This window comes from Columba livia, chromosome 21 (assembly GCF_036013475.1).
Source record: "Columba livia isolate bColLiv1 breed racing homer chromosome 21, bColLiv1.pat.W.v2, whole genome shotgun sequence".
Classification (NCBI taxonomy): domain Eukaryota; kingdom Metazoa; phylum Chordata; class Aves; order Columbiformes; family Columbidae; genus Columba; species Columba livia.
The window spans coordinates 377,238-394,998 of record NC_088622.1 but is presented as its reverse complement, the minus strand read 5'-3'; the positions used below and the strand labels follow the sequence as shown (position 1 = coordinate 394,998).

Sequence of the window (17,761 nt, the reverse complement as noted above, 5' to 3'; positions counted from 1 at the left end):
CCCTGACGTCACGTCCGGCGCTGCCAAGATGGCGGCGCGGCGCGGGGCCCGGTAGCGCGGCCATGGCGGCGGCGGCGGCGCACAGCGTGCGCGTGCTGCGCGAGCTGAACCGGCAGCGCGCGGCCGGGCAGTTCTGCGACGCCACGCTGGGCGTGGGCGGGCGCGAGTTCCGCGCGCACTGGCCGGTGCTCGCGAGCTGCTCCCGCTTCTTCCGCGCGCGCGGCCCCGGCGGCCCGGTGGCGCTGCCCGACGGCCTCGCCGACACGTTCCAGCTGCTGCTCGACTTCTTCTACACCGGCCGCCTGGCGCTCACCGCGCACAACCGCGCCCGCCTCCTGGCCGCCGCCGAGCAGCTGGGCGTGCCCGACGCCGTGGCGCTGTGCCGGGCCTTCCGCCCCGCCGCGCCGCGCCCGCGGCCCCGCCGCGCCCCCGGCCAGCCCCGCGGGGCCGCGGTGCGTCAGGGGGGCGGGCGCGGGCGGGAGGGGGCCGCTTGCCCGGCGGGGGCGGCGCCGTGACCCGCCCGTTCCCCTGCAGGCCCCGGAGGAGGCGGCGGGCGGCGGCGATCGCGGGGACGGCGGCGGCGAGTCCCTGCCCGGGAAGAAGGCCCCGCGGAGCAGAAGGAGCGCGCGGGCGGGGCGGGCGGCGGGCGGCGGGAGCGGCGCGGGCGAGCCGGCCGAGTGCCCCACGTGCCACAAAACCTTCCTCAGCAAATACTACCTGAAGGTGCACAACAGGTAACGGCTCCGGCTGCTCCCTCCGCCGCGCGGCCCCTCCGGCAGCTGCCGGTCACGGCCGCGGTGTCCGCGGCACGGCACGGGCGCCCCGCTGCCCCGGGGGCTGTTCTGAGCGGGGGAATCGCACGGCCCGGACGGCATCCGGGAGCCGCGGCCGCTGTGCCGGGCTCCCGCTGGCGGGGCTGGAGCCAGCGGGCGGGCACGGGCGGCGCTGAGGGGCCGTCCAGGGCTGCGCGGCTGCCGCCGGACGAGGGTGAGCCGTCCCCGGGGGCTCCCGGGGCAGCGCAGGCTGCAGCCCCGGCCAGGGCTGCGGGGGCCTGGGCGCTGGCCCGGAGCACAGCGCGCGGGCAGGGCGCGAGCGGCAGCGGCACTGGGCCGCGGGGGCGACCCCCACCCGGTGAGACGGAGATCTTGGGGAGCGCGGCGGCTGCACAGGCAGCGACGGGCGCTCTCCGTCTGGGTTCTCCGTAGGAAACACACTGGAGAGAAGCCATTTGAGTGCTCCAAATGTGGCAAATGTTATTTTAGAAAGGAGAATCTCCTGGAACACGAAGCCAGAAATTGCATGAACCGATCCGAGCAGGTACGCCTGGAAGCTGCCGCTGCAGGGCTGGAGAGCGGGCGCTGTTTGGAGCCTTTTTCCAGCCACCGGCCGCTCACGCTCAGCTCCCCAGCCAAACCCCTCGTCCCCGCGGCGCAGCGCGTCCTGCAGCCAGGGTGCCCTGGGCCTGCGCGCGTGGCCGCGGCTTTGGTCTGGTTTACCAGACAACTCTGCTAGTACAGTAAAGGATCCCATTTGCTGCGGCGCAGGTTAAATGCCGTAACCAGGGCGCAGTGCTGGCGGGAGCCGTGGGCTCTGTGGCACTCGTGGCTCTGCAGCAGCCGACGTCTCCCCGTCTCTTGCAGGTTTTCACGTGTTCCATCTGCCAGGAGGTGTTCAAGAGGCGGATGGAGCTGCGGCTGCACATGGTGTCGCACACGGGGGAGATGCCGTACAAGGTCAGCAGCGCCTGCTGGACGCTGGCACGAGAGCAGAGGGGCGAGTGGTTCTGTCCAGGGGAGCTGAGCACCTGCTCTGAGCTGGAATGCGCTCTGGGGAGGCACCAAAGCTGGCGCGGGCTGCGCCTCCCCAGGGACTCGCCTCGCGGTCGGAGCGCTGCTCCCTGCTCCCCTGAAATCGCTGGCTGCGGGGCTGGAGCCTGACCCCCTCTCCTGTCTCCCAGTGCTCCTCCTGCGCCCAGCAGTTCATGCAGAAGAAGGACCTGCAGAGCCACATGATAAAGCTGCACGGCGCGCCGAAGCCCCACGCGGTGAGGGGGCCGGCGGGCGGGGGGGCTCGGGTGGCGGGCGGGGGGTCGGGTGGCGGGCGGGAGGCTCGGGTGGCGGGCGGGGGGTCGGGTGGCGGGCGGGGGGGCTCGGGGGGCTCGGGGGGCTCGGGTGGCGGGCGGGGGGGGTGGGGTGGCGGGCGGGGGGCTCGGGTGGCGGGCGGGGGCTCGGGTGGCGGGCGCGGGGTCGGGTGGCGGGCGGGGGGTCGGGTGGCGGGCGGGGGGGCTCGGGGGGCTCGGGTGGCGGGCGGGGGGGGTCGGGTGGCGGGCGCGCCATCGGTGAGCGCACGAGCTGCCTGACCCCGCGCTCCCGTGGCCTTGCAGTGCTCGACCTGCGCCAAGTGCTTCCTGTCCCGGACGGAGCTGCGCCTGCACGAGGCCTTCAAGCACCGGGGGGAGAAGCTGTTTGTCTGCGAGGAGTGCGGGCACAGGGCCTCGAGCCGCAACGGCCTGCAGATGCACATCAAGGCCAAGCACAGGTATGAGGCGGGACCCGTGTCCTCCTGGCCGTCACCCCGGCTCTCCTGGCTGCGTGTGGTGCTGGGGGCAGCGAGCTCCCCCGTCCTGGAGGCGCTGGGCTGAGACTTTGGCCAGAAAGCGACTGAGGGGCCAACCCACGTTCTTTCCTCTCTGCCAAAGGGCGTGTGGACTGTTGGCACTTCTCTGTGTGTGACTGTGTTAACACAGGTGATAACCTGAGCTCCAAAATACTGTAGTTTGAGATGGGTTGACGTAGGATTTGATGCCAAGAACTCTGGGTGCGTGGTGACAGCTGCCCCGCGGGGCGAGACCAGCACAGGGGAGGGTGACGTTTCTCCTGCCCCCAGGAACGAGCGGCCCTACGTGTGCGAGTTCTGCCACCACGCCTTCACGCAGAAAGCCAACCTCAACATGCACCTGCGCACGCACACCGGGGAGAAGCCCTTCCAGTGCCACCTCTGCGGCAAGACCTTCCGGACACAAGGTACTGGGGGTGCGGCCGGGAGCGCCGGGCACCGCGAGCAGCGCCGGGCACCGCGAGCAGCGCCGGGCACCGCGCTCCACTACCAGGGTGCCCAGAAAGCAGCTGTGCCGTGAGACCCCCTTCTCGTGCCACCTTCCCTAGTCAGGCTGTTGCGAGCGCTGCTGACCCGAGGCAGGCGCGTTCCCGTTATCTCTGTTACCCTCGTGGCACAAAAGAAGAAGAACTTGGTGCCTTTTCCCCAGCACGGCTCAGCCTGCGCCGGGAGGCCGCTGCTGTGCCGCTCCTGAGCCCTCCTGGCAGCGGGGCGCAGACCCGTGCACGCGTGTCCCCAGGCACGGGACGGGGGACACGCACCGCACCGCTGACCAGCCGCTCTCCCCGTGCCGACAGCGAGCCTGGACAAGCACAACCGCACCCACACCGGGGAGCGCCCCTTCGGCTGCGAGTTCTGTGACCAGCGCTTCACCGAGAAGGGGCCCCTGCTGCGGCACATCGCCAGCCGGCACCAGGAGGGGAGGCCCCACTTCTGCCAGATCTGCGGGAAAACCTTCAAAGGTAACGGCCGGGGCTCCAGCCCTCCCGCATCTCACACCCACCTGCCTTCCCGCGGGTTGGCGCTGCGAGCGCGTCCGGCGCCGCCCCCAACGGGCTCTGCCTCCCCCCAGCTGTGGAGCAGCTGCGCGTCCACGTCCGCCGGCACAAGGGCGTGAGGAAGTTCGAGTGCACCGAGTGTGGCTACAAGTTCACGCGGCAGGTGAGCGTCCCCCGGCCCCGGGGGCCACGAGCGCCCGTGCCGGAGCTGCCTCAGCGGCCCCTGTCCCCCCTCCCTTGCAGGCTCACTTGAGGCGCCACATGGAGATCCACGACCGCGTGGAGAACTACAACCCGCGGCAGCGGAAGCTGCGGAACCTGGTGATCGAGGACGAGAAGGCCGTGGTGGGGGCCCTGCAGCCCCCGGAGCTGGAGGTGGGCTCGGCCGAGGTGATCGTGGCGTCCCTGTCCCGCGGCTCCCTGCCCGACGTCCCCGTGCAGAGACTCTGCTCCAACGAGAACTTCTCTACAGCGGATGTGATTGAGCAGTCGCTCATTATAGCGACGACGATTCCTGAAGACTGAGAGACGTAGCGCGACCCCCGCGCGTCCTTCCTGCGGGACACAGTAAAGCGCTGGCCGCAGCCGCCCTGCCGCGCTCGGCCTGTTCGCGGGGCGCGTCCCCCCTTCCCCTCCCGCGGGCAGGGAAACGGAGGGACAGTGAAGTCACCGTCGGGTCGCAGATGAAAACAACACAAAGCTGCTCAGAACAGCTACTTAAATAAACGTCCACATGCTGCGCGGCAGGAGGTGACCAAGTGTGTGTGACCCTGTGAGGGGCCTTGGAGCGGGCTGGTCGCGGCGCAGGGCCGGCCGCCGCCCCCTCCCACCAAGGGTTGCTGAAAGGATTGTCTGTTGATTTGTGCCTTTCTTCTGCTTTCTTTTGTCAAGGTTCTGCTCCTTGCTGACTCTTTACCCACTGAAGGTACCTGCTCACCAGTGAACTAATTTAACTGGTACTTAACATGTTATCTCAAGAGAGCTGGAAAATGCTCCAAGCTCCCATTTTTAGGTGTAGGGACTTAACACGTGTCTGAAATGACGCAGCCAGGGTTGCTGAGACACCAGGAACCGTTTCCTGAGTGTTCCCAGGGTGCGGGAAGATCCCCCCGTGCCCCAAATCACAGCCACGCTCTCTCCCGTCTCCCTCTTCTACTCACCGAGAAGGCAGAACGTCTCCGGCTTAGCTGGATCTCGGGCCTGGAATGAGGAACATGCACTCAAAACTCAGCGCAGTAATCTGCTCAAAGACAACCTATTCATGGAACACGTTTTATTTAACTTGACTGCTGCAAGTAAATCTGAAAACAAACTATGAGAATAAAAATAAATTATCTGTGAACGTAAAATGCCTTTGCTCCAAGGGACGGCATTTAAACTGGACTCAAAGATTCAGACACAATGAGTTTTACAAAAAATAAATACAGCTCCATTAGTGTTCAGGCGGTTGGGGAATTCGGGGGCGGCGGGTCCAGCAGCGAGCGCCGCGGCGCGAGACGGGGCGTGCGTCCTATTTATAGTGGAGTGAAGCGCCCGGCTCCGCGGTGCGAGCTCAGCTGCGCGGCGCACGCCGTCCTGGGGCTCCGGCTGCTCCGGCCCCCGCCCGGGCCCCCCACGCAGGGTCCCCGCAGCGCCGGGTGCTTTGCGGCCCCCGCCGGCCGCGCGTTCAAGGCACTGTCAGAGTTTCAGACTCAACAGCCCAGGTCTCGTGAGCCGCGTCCCGGTCCCGCCGCGGAGGAACGCGGCGCGCCACAGCCGCCAAGGCAAACCAGATGTTTCTGTAAAGCTGTGAAGATGCTGACGTTGCGGAGGTGGCGCTTGGACGCTCTCAGTCCAAGGGCACTCAAGTGTACGCGCTTTCCATCTCTGAATTAAGTTTAAATTCAATTTTTTTTCCAATTGGTTCAACACAAAAGATGGAAAAGCGGACGCCCCCAGCCAGCACTTCAGCTGCCGTCCCCCCTCGCAGGTTTCCCGCAGGTGTGGCGGTTGTTGCCGGGGAGCCGCGCGGCGGCCGCAGCGGTTCGCTCAGGAAACGCTCCCCCAGCAAAGCGCGGGGGCTGCTGCTCAGCCCGGGAGAGGAAACGCAGCCCAAGCTCGTGAGGCCACTTGGGCGAGTAAAAGGCAAAAAAACCCCAGCAAACCCCAAACGAAAAAGGGAACCTAAAATAACTACTTTTCAACTGGCAACACTCTGGCTAACTCCTACAGCTTCAACAAACACGTCAGCAGCACTTTCCACCAGCCCGGGTCCCGGAGGCGCAACAGGCAGGAGGCCCCTCTGGAGCTCCGGGGGTTCCCGCGCCCAAGCGACGCATCCAAAAGAGATTCTGTGTCGGGGTGTCCGGCCCCGCCAGCGACCCCGCAGCTGGTGCCGCGCTCCCCTTCCCCGCTACGTTGTTGGTTTTTTTTCTGACTTGGCTCCTTTAAAACGGTGAAGAAACAAAACCCGACCCTGGCTGCACGGGGCCCGTCTGCCCAGCGGAGCCGCCGCGCTGGCGCACGCAGCTGCTGTCCCTGCCCGGCCCGTGTCACCGCGCCGTGTCACCGCGCCCTGCCGCGGCAGGAGGGGAGAGCGGCCACCGCCCCGGGGTCACCGCTGCTTCTCCCGACCTGCCCTGTGAAAGAGGGCGCAGCTGGGGCGATCGGAAATGAAAGCAATCTAGCTGTGAGAATCAATAAGAACATAAATAAGGGTGTTTGTTCTTAGAAGGAAAAACCGCTTTTCTAGGGAAACCAATACCTGCAAAAGTTCAAATGTTGAGACTTAAATAAGCCCAGCTCGGCAAGGTCCGCGCCCGGACAGCAGGGACGGAGCCGCGGCCGTGTCGAGGGCAGGAGAGGCCGCGCTCTGGTCTCAGCCCCCGTGGGAAGCCACAGCGCGGGGTGGGGGCCCAGAGCCCCGTCCCACCCCCCAGCCCCCTCACAGCAAAGAACCTGAATAAAGGAGTTTGGTGGCAAACGAAGCAGTGGGGTGAAGGAGCTCAGTGAAGGGCGTCTGACCGCAAGCCACGAGCTGCAGTCAGTGCTGCGGTGATGTTCGAGGTGACGGGCTCCTCGGAGCTCCCCCCTCGTGTCTCCATGGCCGTGCGGAGCCCCCTCCCGCCCCGGGAAGGGCCGAGGGAGCCGTGGCGGAGGCCTCACCGGCTGCCGTTCCACAACGGCACGTCCACCGCGCAGTTTTCCCCGCTCTGTGATCAGTACGTTTTTGCTTCCAAGCGCCAGTTTGCATCTGCCTTCTCCCAAAGCAGCACTGGTTCTGGATAATGAACCCGTGCCGGGCCAGGGGGAGAGCGCCCTCCCCTGCTAACGAAGCTCGTTAAGGTTCTGGTTGTGAAGGTTTTGGTGCTGCCTGTTCAAGTTGATGCTGTTGTCCAGCGTGATGCCGTCGTCCTCCTGCATGGTTTCGGGCATGAACTGCCGGAATATGCTGACGCTGCCGTGCCAGAAGATGGGCTCGGGGAGCCGCCCCACCACGCTCCACGCGCGCGTCTCGGGGTCGTAGGCTTCCAGGACGTCCGAGAGCTCAAACGTGTTATCATAGCCACCAGAGACATAGAGCTTCCCGCCGAGCACGGCCACGCTCCCCCCAACGTGAACCTGCCATTCAACAATAAATTACACAACAATTAGCAAGGAGGGCTTTGCCCAACTACGCAGCTGATAAAAGCGTCAGGCTCTGTGGGCGCGGAGCCCAACACAACCGGCCACCGGCTCCGGCTCAGCCCCGGGACGGGGACTCCCAGCTCCCGCGTGCTGGGCCGAGCACCCGCCTGCGCAGCCACAGCCCAGGGCTGGTCCTGCCAGGTGACCGCGATCGCTTCGCTGCTCTGCGTGCGAGGGGTTATGATCCCGAGAGCACCGGCTTTTCCAAAGGTAAATTGAGCCAACTGGTAGGCTGGAAGGCAGCCAGTGGGTCGGCAAGTGTCCTACCTGAAGCATGGCCGGGATTTTATCCCACTCGTTCTTGGCTGGATTGTAAACATCCACTTCAGCTGAGTCATCCCTGTGGGAGGTAACGCAAAATGACTTTTCTGTGTTCTAAGAGCCTCCCGCCCGGGGAAGCCCCCGTTCAGCAGCCCGAAACGCTGCAGTGAGCGCTCGGCTCCCGTCCCAGCACACACAGCTGACCAGAGGGGTCCTGCACGGAGCCTTAAACCTCTGCGCCCTTCAAAGTAACGGCATCCCCGCTGCTCGGGCCTTCCACCAACCCCAAATTCAGAGGGGCCAGAGGAGCGTGGGAAGAGCTGGCGGGGCAGCGTCCCCCGCGCACGCGCCCCCTCGCGACAGGGAGGGTGACGGTGACAGCTGAGGGACGTTTGCAACCGCTGACACAAGAATGCAGGAGGACGAGGTGGCGGCAGCCAGGGAAGTGCTGCCGGTCCCTCCAAGACAGTCCAGCCACAGACGGACTCAAGAGGCCGCGAGGAGCGTTCGACCGGCCGCGCCCGCCGTGCCGCGCGTCCCTGCGCGCTGAGCCCCGGGCGGCCCGGCTGGCTGGGGACGCGGCCGCAGCCCCAGCACCGCTGCCGCATTTACGGTTACCAAACCAGGCCCGCTGCGGGGGGCAACAGGCAGAAGCTTTAGGCTGAGCTATTTAAAAATAACCAAAAAATGAGGTTGCGACTTTTATTTGTAACCTGTTCCTCCATCCTCCCAAGATTATCTCACAGCTTTATATAGAGCAGCAGTTCCTGTGCAGCACACAGAAAGAGGGGAGAAAAACCTGACCCCGATAATCTCCCATTAACTCCTGCAGGCACATGCGATCAGAAATCCTGAGGTGTCCGTCACCAGCACTGTAAAGTGAATGAGAAAAGGGAAAACCTACAGAACTGGCTTGTGACAAGTAGCTGAACAGTTCGGCCACCCTGCCAGCGTTTGCTGAGAAGCAGGTGGCTCAGTCTGAGACCCGCAGGCAGCGGCCAGGAGCTGACACACGGCTGCACTCGAATCCTTCAAATAAAAGGTCCTGGGTAGAAGTCGCTGCTTTACGCAAAGCCAAGAGGAGATTAAAACCAGAAAAGTGCCTGGAGGCCGTCACAGGAGCCGATGTTTGCCCAGAGTCAACACAACAACTCGCAGTGCTTCGGCCCTAGCATGCCTTCCCGTTTATTTTTAATTAAGTGGATAACCGAAGTATTTGCACCACCAGGACAGCTCCAGATGGGTAATTAAGTCCCAATTTGGAAAGGTGCTTAAAAATAGTGACCAATCACTTCATCTTCAGTCCTCTTATCTCTGCTGAGACGGAGGATGTCCTCTCCTGCACTGCCCTTTAACGTTTTCTTGGAGCTCACTTGCTTATTTATAGCAACGAGGGGGGTTGAACCAGAAGCCAAGAAAACCGAGAAGTCTCTTTGCAAGCAGCGCTGCCGCCTGCAGCCGGATTTACAGCTCGCCGTGCCCCAGCCCGCGGGCCGAGACCGAGACGTTCTCACACAACTGTAGGCACAGCTCTGGGGCCCCAGTGCCCCCAGAGCGAAGGAGCGGTGTGCGGCTTCAGAGCCCCCACCAGCAGCACCGCGCTCCCCCCGCCACAGCCACAGCCACCCCGCCCGGGCAGGGGACGCGGCGGCCCCAGCACTCACCGCACGAAGTACATGAGGCCGTTGAGCGTGACGGTCTTTGGCGCGAAGGACCAGGGAGGCAGGTGGCCGCAGTTGACGAGGGACCAGAGGTCGCAGTCGGGGTCGTAGCACTGCATCACCATGGACTCCTTGCCGGCCAGGGAGCCGATGGCGAAGAGCTTGCCGCGGCAGGCGGTGGTGGAGCAGTTGTCCATGGGGTACAGCATGGGCTGCAGGGCCTCCCAGCTGTCCAGCGCGTGGTCGTAGCGCTCCGTGCTGTCCGAGGCGATCACGTAGAGCAGCCCGTCCAGGACCGTGGAGCTGTGGTACTCCCTGGCTTTCAGCATGGGCGACACCTCTGTCCACTCGTTCACGCTGGAGTTGTACCTCCAGACGCAGTCGTACAGCCGGGACCCGTCCGACCCCCCTGCAGGCACACGCCACCGTCACCGCTGGTTCACAGAGGGAAGCACCGCGGGGCGGCGGAGGAGAGGGCTCGGCACCGGGACCTTTGTTACGTCTTCCGGCTGCACCTCAATACCCACGCACACATTTCTGCTGCCCACAGCCATACACTACGAGAATATTTGGTACGGGAGGAACACAGTGGCGCGCAGTGCAGGGATTTATGGGCAGTTTTGCACTGGTTCTTTTCCAGCAAGCCAGGAAGGATTCCTCCCATGCTGTTCCTAGTCTGTGCTCAGCCACCTCTCGAGTTTGCCCACCTCTGTCCTTCCAAACAACCGTTTTCTCTCCCATCTGGCCGCCCCCGCTCCTTTGCTATCCAGCAGCTGCTGTGATGTGGCACAGAACAAGGCTCAGCAGCGCCCGCAGCCACGGCAGCGCCACCGCCGGGCACGGGAAGCTCCGGCCGCCCCGCTGCCCGCAGCGCCGACACCGGGCAGAGCCGCCGAAGGTGCTGCCAGCAGCAGCCTCGCGGGGCACGGGGCTCCCGGCGGTACCGGCGGCCCCAGACCCGCCTGGGGCTGCTCCCGAAAGCTCCCACGGCCACGAGTGCACCCCCACGAACAGCCAGGCATTTTAACAACCCTGCCTTTAAACCAGAGCCCCATTTCCTGCTCCTAACTAGAGAAAAGGCAGCTTTCTGTCCACCTGCGTTTGACCTGCCCGTCAAACCTCGGCACGCCCAGCGCCAGCTGTCCGGCAGCGCCGCTGTCCCAGGCCGTGGCTCCTTGCGGCTGCCGCCCCATGGGGACGTGTTCAAAGGAGACATCTACATGCAGATTGACAGCCAAATCGACACCTCTGTGTCACCTTGACAGAAGCAATTACAGCCGCAGCGGCCTGCGAGGAGGCAGCACTCCGGGAAGGCACCGTGACTCACGGGCACTGGCTGGCTGCGGAACCCGCCTCAAGCACGCGCTGCCTTGTGACGGACGGGGCTCGGGACCCAAACAGCTTCTCCGCAGCCAGAAATTCAACACCCTCTCCAGTCACTCCTGTCCCCGCAGCGAGCGGCTAGGAAGTTCCACCAGTGCAAGATCTGTGACTGCTGCCCGCGTGCTCAGGAGCATTAGTCATGACAAAATACCTCCTGGACTGAGACCAGCTGCTAAATCCAGCACCGACTCCAGGAGTCCCTGGGCCCGTCCTCAGGCTGCAGCGAGCCCAGGCCGTTACAGACTCCCTGCTACCCCAAGAAAAGCCAAGTCTCGCGGCCAGAACCCACGTGTTTTCAACTGAAATCTCTACATCGGTGCTTTCATACAAGTTTTCCCATCTCGTGCTTTCTGCCCTGAAACGCCCACCCGGGTGCGCCCGTGCCTTACCGGTGACATAGATGTCGTTGCCCAGCGCAGCCACGCTGTAGCCCCCGCCCAGGTGCTCAGGGAACTCGGCCAGGTAGCGCCAGTGCCCGGTGCGCGGGTTGTAGCAGTCGACGGTGACGAGCTCGTCGCAGTCGCGGTCGCAGCCGCCGACGAGGACGAGGATCTCGGCGAGGCCGGTGGAGGGCCGGGGGCGCATGCGGGCGCAGGGGCCGCGGTCGTGGCGGTCGAGGCGGGCGGCCTGGAAGTCGCGGGCCTCGCGCAGGAGGCGCAGGCAGGGCGGGCAGCGGGCCACCAGCGGCTCGCCCTCCACGTGGGCCAGCAGGTAGAAGCGGCGCACGAAGGGCAGGCGCACGTGGGCCAGGAGCTGCGGCAGCAGCGGGGCGCGGGCGGCGGGGTCGGCGCGCACCCAGCGCAGCGCCAGCTGGAAGGCGGCCTCCTCCTTGGGGACGCAGAGCCCGTCGTCCCGCAGGTAGGAGAGCAGGCGCGGCAGCGGCAGCTGCTCCAGCTGGGCGCCCAGCTCGCCCACGTGCCGCAGGACAAACCGGTGCGCGGCGGCCGCCAGCGCCGGGCAGGCGAAGGCCTCGGCGAAGTCCTGCATGTCCAGCGCGTTGGCGGGCTCCAGCTGCCGCGCCAGCCAGGCGCCGCAGGCCTCCTTGACGGCGGGGAACTGCAGCAGGTCGGCGGCGCGCAGCAGGCGCTCGGCGATGTCGGGGCCCAGCCCGCCCACGCGGCCGGTGTAGGCGAAGTCGAGGAGGCGCGCCAGGCACTCGGGCTCCACGCCGTGCAGCCGCACGCGCTCGGCCCGCGCCTCCCGCAGCGCCCCGCCGAACATGGCGCGGAAGTAGCCAGAGGCGGCGGCCAAGACGACGCGGTGCGCCCCGAACTCACAGCCGCCCGCCACCACCGTCACGTCCAGCAGGCTCCGCTCCGCCCGCAGCGCGCTCAGCCCCTGCAGCAGGGACGCCGCGTGCGCCAGCTCCCCCGGTGCCACCGCCGCCGTCCCGCCGCTGCCGTCCGTGCTCGCTGCCATGCTGCGCCTGCGGGGGAGCACACGCCGCGTCACCCAAGGAGCGGCTTGCGAGGCAGGGGGGAGAGGAAAATAAAGGTGGGACAGCACAGGGAAAAGCGTCCTGCGGCCGGGAGGCGCGATAAACCGAACAGCCTGGAAAACATCCCCCTCCCTCGCCGCACAGGAGCGGCAGTTGCATAACGCGCTGGCAGCCTCCCCTGCTCGGTCTAACGATATTTTTAAGCGGCCCGAGCCGCAGTTCCCCAGGACCGGGGCAGCTCCCGGGGCCGGGCAGAGCCGGGACCCGGCGGCCCCCAGCGGCTGTCCCGCGGCAGCTCCCCGCAGGCCCCGCTCCGCGCAGCTGCCCGGTACCGACGGCTCGGCGCCAGGAAGCCCGGCTGCTGCCTGCCTGTTGCTTCCCGTCAAATAAAGAGCGGAGCGGTACAATAAGCCCGGTTCGGAGCCGCGGGGAGCACGTCCCCGCACACGGGGCACACGGGGCCCGCGGGGCCGGGCCGGTGCCGCTCGGGGCCGCCGCGGGTGCGGAGAAACGGGCGCGGAGCGGGGGGACCGCGGCGACCGGCCGGGCCGCCGAGGACGGGAGAGCGGGCGCCGCCGGGAGCGCGAAGGGCCCGGACGGGGCCGCGGCGAGGCGGGAGGACGGCGTCCCTCCGGGCCCGGGGGCCGAGGCGCCACCGGCGATCCCCGCCGGGCGGTAAACCGAGGGCTCCCCCCTCCCCCGGGGCCTATCGCGACCCTGCTGCGGGGCCCGCTCACCTCCCGGTACCGCCGCCCCGCTCACCACCCCGGTACCGACGCACCGACGCCCCGCTCACCACCCCGGTACCGACGCCCCGCTCACCTCCCGGTACCGCCGCACCGACGCCCCGCTCACCACCCCGGTACCGACGCCCCGCTCACCACCCCGGTACCGCCGCCCCGCTCACCAGCCCGGTACCGACGCCCCGCTCACCAGCCCGGTACCGACGCCCCGCTCACCAGCCCGGTACCGACGCCCCGCTCACCACCCCGGTACCGCCGCCCCGCTCACCTCCCGGCTCCGCTCCGCGCCCGCCCCGCCCTCTCGGGCCGAACCCGCCGCCGCTCCCGGCAGCCCCCGCGGCGCCAGCGCGCACGCCCGGACTACAGCTCCCGGCGGCCCCCGCCGCAGCGGACTACCGCTCCCAGCAGCCCCCGCGCCAGCGGCCGCCCCTTCGCCGCCTCCCGCCGGTACCGAGCGGTTCGCGGGTGTCGGCGCTGCCCGGTTGCTGCCGCCGCTGCCGCCCAGGCCCCGCCCCCGCCCCCTGCGCCAGGACATGGACTCCGACTCCTGCACCTCTCCGTTCGCCCCGGAGGTGAGCCGGAGCCCCGTGAACCGGGGGAAGGGGGGGCGTCTCCCGCCGCCCGGCCCTGCCCGGCCGCCGGTACCCGCTCCCCGCCGCGGGCCCGGGGCCATCTTGTGCCGCCCAAGCGCGGAGGGCCGGCGCGGGGAACGGTGGCGGCGCCCCCCGCCGTGTCGTGCCGCGGGGGACGGCCCGCCCGAGGGCCCGGTGCCGACACCGGGGGGCGGGGGGAGGGGGACTGGGACCGGGACCGGGGGGGACCGGGCGGGGGCCGCGCGCTGCCCGGCGACCGCCGCCGCGGGGGTGGGGGTGGGGCGGCGGGGAGCGGCGGCGCCTCCCCCGGCCGTGCCGCCCCCCCCGCCGCGCGGCCGCGCTCACCCCGCCCCGCCCCTCCCGCAGGACTTGTCCCCCGCCGCCCGGCGGCACCGCACCGTGGAAGACTTCAACAAGTTCTGCACCTTCGTCCTGGCCTACGCCGGCTACATCCCGTACCCGCAGGAGGTGAGGGCGCCGGGCGCGGCGGCGCTGCCGGGCGCGTCCGCACGGTCGGCGGCTGCGAGGAGGTTCCGCCCCCGCGCCCGTATCCCCGGAACAAAAGGGGGAACTCCAGCCGCTGGGAGGGGCTCCGGGGGCGTCCCTGGGGGCGCTCGCGGGGGTGCGGGGCCGCTCCCGCTGCCGCCCCGGGCTCTGCCCGCTGTGGGGCGGGGGGGGGCTCGGCCCGGGGGGCGCGGGGCCTGGGGGCAGCGCCTGGGGGGACCGGGCGCGGTGCCGCGGTGCCCCCTGAGAATCGGCTCCGAATTAACGCTTGTATCTGCCTTCTCGACGTTTCACAGGAAGCGCCGCTGAGGAACAGCCCCAGCCCTCCCAACAGCACCGGTGGCACGATTGACAGCGATAGCTGGGATCCGCGGTTCAATGACACCCCCTCTTCCATTGCTCTGCCCACCAAGAGCAGAAAGAACTTCAGTCAGCTTAAGCGAGCGAAACCGTACAGTTCCCTGTTCCAGCGGGCAAAACCCGGTAACTTCCTGCCGGAGCGAAAGCAGATTGACAAGATCAGGAAGAAGAAAAAGCTGAAGAGGAGGGAAGCGGAGGCGTCTGCAGAGGAGGACTATGAGGAGAAGCTGCTGGAGCTGGAAGCAGAGGACTCTTACGTGGAGACGCCGATGAGCCCCTCGTCCGAGGGCGACCCCCAGTCTGCGACCGAGCGCTGCTCGGTGTGGGACTCGGACACGCCGTCCAGCGTCTCCTACCCCACTGCGGCGGCCGAGCAGACGGTGGAGATCCAGAGCGTGGGCAAGCGCACGGTCATTCGTCAGGGCAAGCAGGTGGTCTTCCGGGATGAGGACGGCACCGGCGACGACGAGGACATCATGGTGGATTCAGGTAGGTGGCCTGGCTGGCAGAAGCGGGAGGTGGAGCTGATGCGGGCAGTCTCTTTAGTGCTTGTAGCATGAGGTTAACGCAAGGTGTGCTGCCTGGGCAGAATGCAGTAGCAGTTGGGTTTTTGGGGGAAGAAGAGGGGTCGGTTGGCTGTTTTTGCAATAAACTGACTGTAAAGCTTCGACTTTATAGAAGCAGCCATTTCTCCTCTCCTGGGTTATGGCTTCTCTCATATTGCTGAGAGTAGTTTCTCTTAAGACCTGGAAAAATCCTGCCTTTGAAGCCCAGGCAGTTGATTTAGCACAAGGGTAAATTGCCGATTGGAGGCCAGAAGCGTTGGCTGTTAAAAACGTAGCTTGCTGTTTCCCTCTGCAGACGATGATTCGTGGGACCTGGTCACTTGCTTCTGCATGAAGCCTTTTGCTGGGCGGCCGATGATCGAGTGCAACGAGTGCCACACCTGGATCCACCTCTCCTGCGCCAAGATCCGCAAGTCCAACGTCCCAGAGGTCTACATATGCCAGAAGTGCCGGGACTCCAAGTTTGACATTCGCCGCTCGAACCGCTCCCGGACGGGCTCGCGCAGGCGCTTTCTGGACTAGGGGCGGGAGGCGCGTGCTGCTGCGCTGCTTGGGCGGGCGGGCAAGTGGGGGGCCGGGGAGGGCTCCCCCGAACTGCTGCTGCTCAGGCTGGGGGCTGCCGGCCGGCCTGCGCCCACAGGGACGAGGAGTCGCCGGGTCGTGGGCAGCCAGGGCTGCGAGAGGCCGACCGGTTGAAACTGCTGCTAGAGACCGAGGAGCTCAAGGGACAGGCTGAGCTCGGGGTTCGGTGGGGTTTTGTCTGGTTACCGTTATGAACTGGGTGATGTCTGGGGAATGTACAATACCTTTGCCACGTATGTTTTCTCATCCCATCGGGAAACTGCAACCCTTCGCTGTGCTAGGAAACTCCTCCTCCAAAGAGGGAGGAGAAGGAGGAGGAGGGAATCTGTGTGAAGAGTCTGAAAAGTAAATGGCCACATGTTTTAATTTTGATGTAATATTATACCTGCCCATTTGTCCGTATATATCAATCTTAGCTATTCTAAGGCTCCATAGGAGCGAGCGTCAATGCGTACCGACCTCCGCGCCATCTGCCTCCTCTCCAGCCGGCCCGGGCAGCAGGGGAGTTCTGTGATGTGGCATCATGGAGGTGAAAACGGGACTTGCCGCGGGACCGGTGCGCTCGAAGGACCAGAGCCGCCCTCTTTCTGGACAGGCAGCGCTGGGGACGAGTGACGCCAGATTTCTTCCTTGAAGGTCTCTTCTTATGGTGTTTTTTTGTGACTTTGTTTTGCATGATCGGCTCAAGTGTGTGTACGGAGGATGCTGTCTGTTCTGTTTCCCAGCCCTTTGTTAAACTCTAAGGTGCTGTTTTAAGAAGACTCTCCCTTTTCTCAGCCCAGAATTCAACATGGACTGTAGAAGGGGTCATAGTAAACTTAGAACTTGGCAGCTCTGGTTTGGGATTTGATAATTTTGATCCAAGTACTACAGCTGAGTTGACTTTTGGTTTTGCCATTTGTTTTTTGAGACTGGATTTGTAATCCAAAACCCGCAATCTTTAACCTGTTGGTTACAAATCATACAGAAAAGACCAAACGCAGGCTGTGCAGCAAGCAAGATCAAGTGCAATGAAGACCTGCCTGGCGTGGGGAGGACAGGAGAGCACCGAGGGCCCCGCTGATGCTGCTCCTCGACGGGACTTCATGGGGCCTCAGCTGAGGGAAAGCTGCTCAGAAGCACGAGGCAGTCGCGGCTCGTGCGTGAGGCCACGGAGATGGCGGCGTTGTTCCTCGGTGACCAGAGCGAGTAGTACGTATCACACTAATTCGGCTTCCGTTTCAAGGTGTTCTCTGAAGCTACACCTGATGTACACCACATGCTGTGTGTGCCAAGAGTGAGGGGCTGCCCCGGCCGGTGCTGCGGCAGAACGAGACGGGCTGCACTGGCGGGAGCGCGGCCGCGGCGCCTCGGAGTGCCCGTTTGTCCCAGGCCTGGCTCACCGGGGGGTGACCGAGGGTCTCCAGCGCAGAGCCAGGCAGCCCCCCACTGATGTCCGACACGGGGCCGCCAAAGCTTCGGGCGGACGGGCAGCACCGCGGGGGCCTGGGCTCCGCCACGAGCGCTGCGACAGCTCTGCTGGCCCAGCTTGGGATGCTGGAGCTGCACTACGTTCAACTTTCTGTCCTGCTGCTTTATAAAAGTCCCGTTCCACCAAGCTGCAACAACTGACTCCGGGTTCTGAAAACCAGCTCCAGCTTCTGTAGAATCTTAAGACCGTGACCTGTGGTACGCTGTCTTCCGGACGCCACGCGGAGCCACCGAGGAGTTTGCCAAAGACTTGCCCCAGCGGCTGCCTGACTGTTCTCTGCAGCCAGAAAAATAACCAAAGTTCTCAAGTGCTGCCGTTTCACTCTGCAAACAGAAACGCTTTGGAAGATTCAAGTCACAAACTGCGCAAGCGTTGGACCTGCTCTGAAAATCCTATCTCTGCGTTCATAGCGTGTCTGCACGTCAACTGGATCTGCACGTCAACTGGATCTGCACGTCAACTGGACCTCCACGGAGCGAGTTCCTGACGCCTTTATGGGAGAAATGGCGAGCTGCCAAACGAACTGGCTCTTTTTCACAGAGGTTCGATAGTAATCAATGTGACTGACTCTTTTTCTGTTACCTTTTCAGATGTATCCCAATAGATGGTGTCTGACAAGTCCAGCACGTTACAATATCAGCAGAGAGGAAAAAAAGTAACATCTCCATTATTTTAGTTCATCACTTTCAGCCATGTATAATTATAGTTTAATTCAGAACTTTATTTTTTCATTAAAACTGTTTTAAGGAACCATGTTTTTTTCTTAAATGTGAAAGAAGTGAACAATGATTTTGTCTCATTCTGAACTCAGGAGTCTGCTGTTATGATTTACTGGCGTGTAAAGCGGTTCTGCCCGGTGGCAGCAAGGCCTGGCACTACAGGCGCTCTTCCCTGAACGCCCCGCGAGGCGGGATGGCGG

The 17,761-nt window shown here is 65.1% G+C and overlaps 3 protein-coding genes across 7 annotated transcripts; 2 read left to right on the top strand and 1 right to left on the bottom strand.

The window, feature by feature from the left end:
- Positions 1-62: 62 nt before the first annotated feature.
- ZBTB48 (zinc finger and BTB domain containing 48) lies at positions 63-4,963 on the top strand. The gene is given in 10 exon segments (XM_065037781.1): positions 63-511; positions 513-734; positions 1,206-1,317; positions 1,641-1,733; positions 1,958-2,044; positions 2,384-2,538; positions 2,887-3,023; positions 3,414-3,578; positions 3,689-3,777; positions 3,858-4,963. Coding segments are annotated over 10 exon segments (1,791 nt in total). The 3' UTR covers positions 4,140-4,963.
- On the bottom strand, positions 4,873-13,569 carry KLHL21 (kelch like family member 21). 4 transcript variants are annotated; one of them, XM_065037774.1, is made up of 5 exons: positions 13,009-13,569; positions 10,975-12,011; positions 9,206-9,611; positions 7,548-7,620; positions 4,873-7,214 (listed from the first exon to the last, which is right to left on the bottom strand). In XM_065037774.1, the coding sequence occupies exons 1-5, from the start codon at positions 13,437-13,439 to the stop codon at positions 6,921-6,923; spliced, it is 2,241 nt and encodes a 746-aa protein (XP_064893846.1). In that variant the 5' UTR covers positions 13,440-13,569; the 3' UTR covers positions 4,873-6,920. The 4 variants fall into 4 exon arrangements, with proteins under 4 accessions (XP_064893846.1, XP_064893847.1, XP_064893849.1 ...); XM_065037775.1 differs by having other exon boundaries at positions 13,035-13,166; XM_065037777.1 differs by having other exon boundaries at positions 12,983-13,051.
- PHF13 (PHD finger protein 13) lies at positions 13,205-17,648 on the top strand. Of its 2 annotated transcripts, XR_010467472.1 has the most exons (5): positions 13,205-13,338; positions 13,726-13,827; positions 14,160-14,712; positions 15,085-16,007; positions 16,339-17,648. XR_010467472.1 is itself a non-coding variant. In XM_065037819.1 (4 exons), exons 1-4 carry the CDS (start codon positions 13,300-13,302, stop codon positions 15,309-15,311), a joined length of 921 nt encoding a protein of 306 aa, XP_064893891.1. In that variant the 5' UTR covers positions 13,205-13,299; the 3' UTR covers positions 15,312-17,648. The 2 variants fall into 2 exon arrangements, 1 of the variants encoding a protein (XP_064893891.1); XM_065037819.1 differs by having other exon boundaries at positions 15,085-17,648.
- The last annotated feature ends 113 nt before the right edge of the window (positions 17,649-17,761 follow it).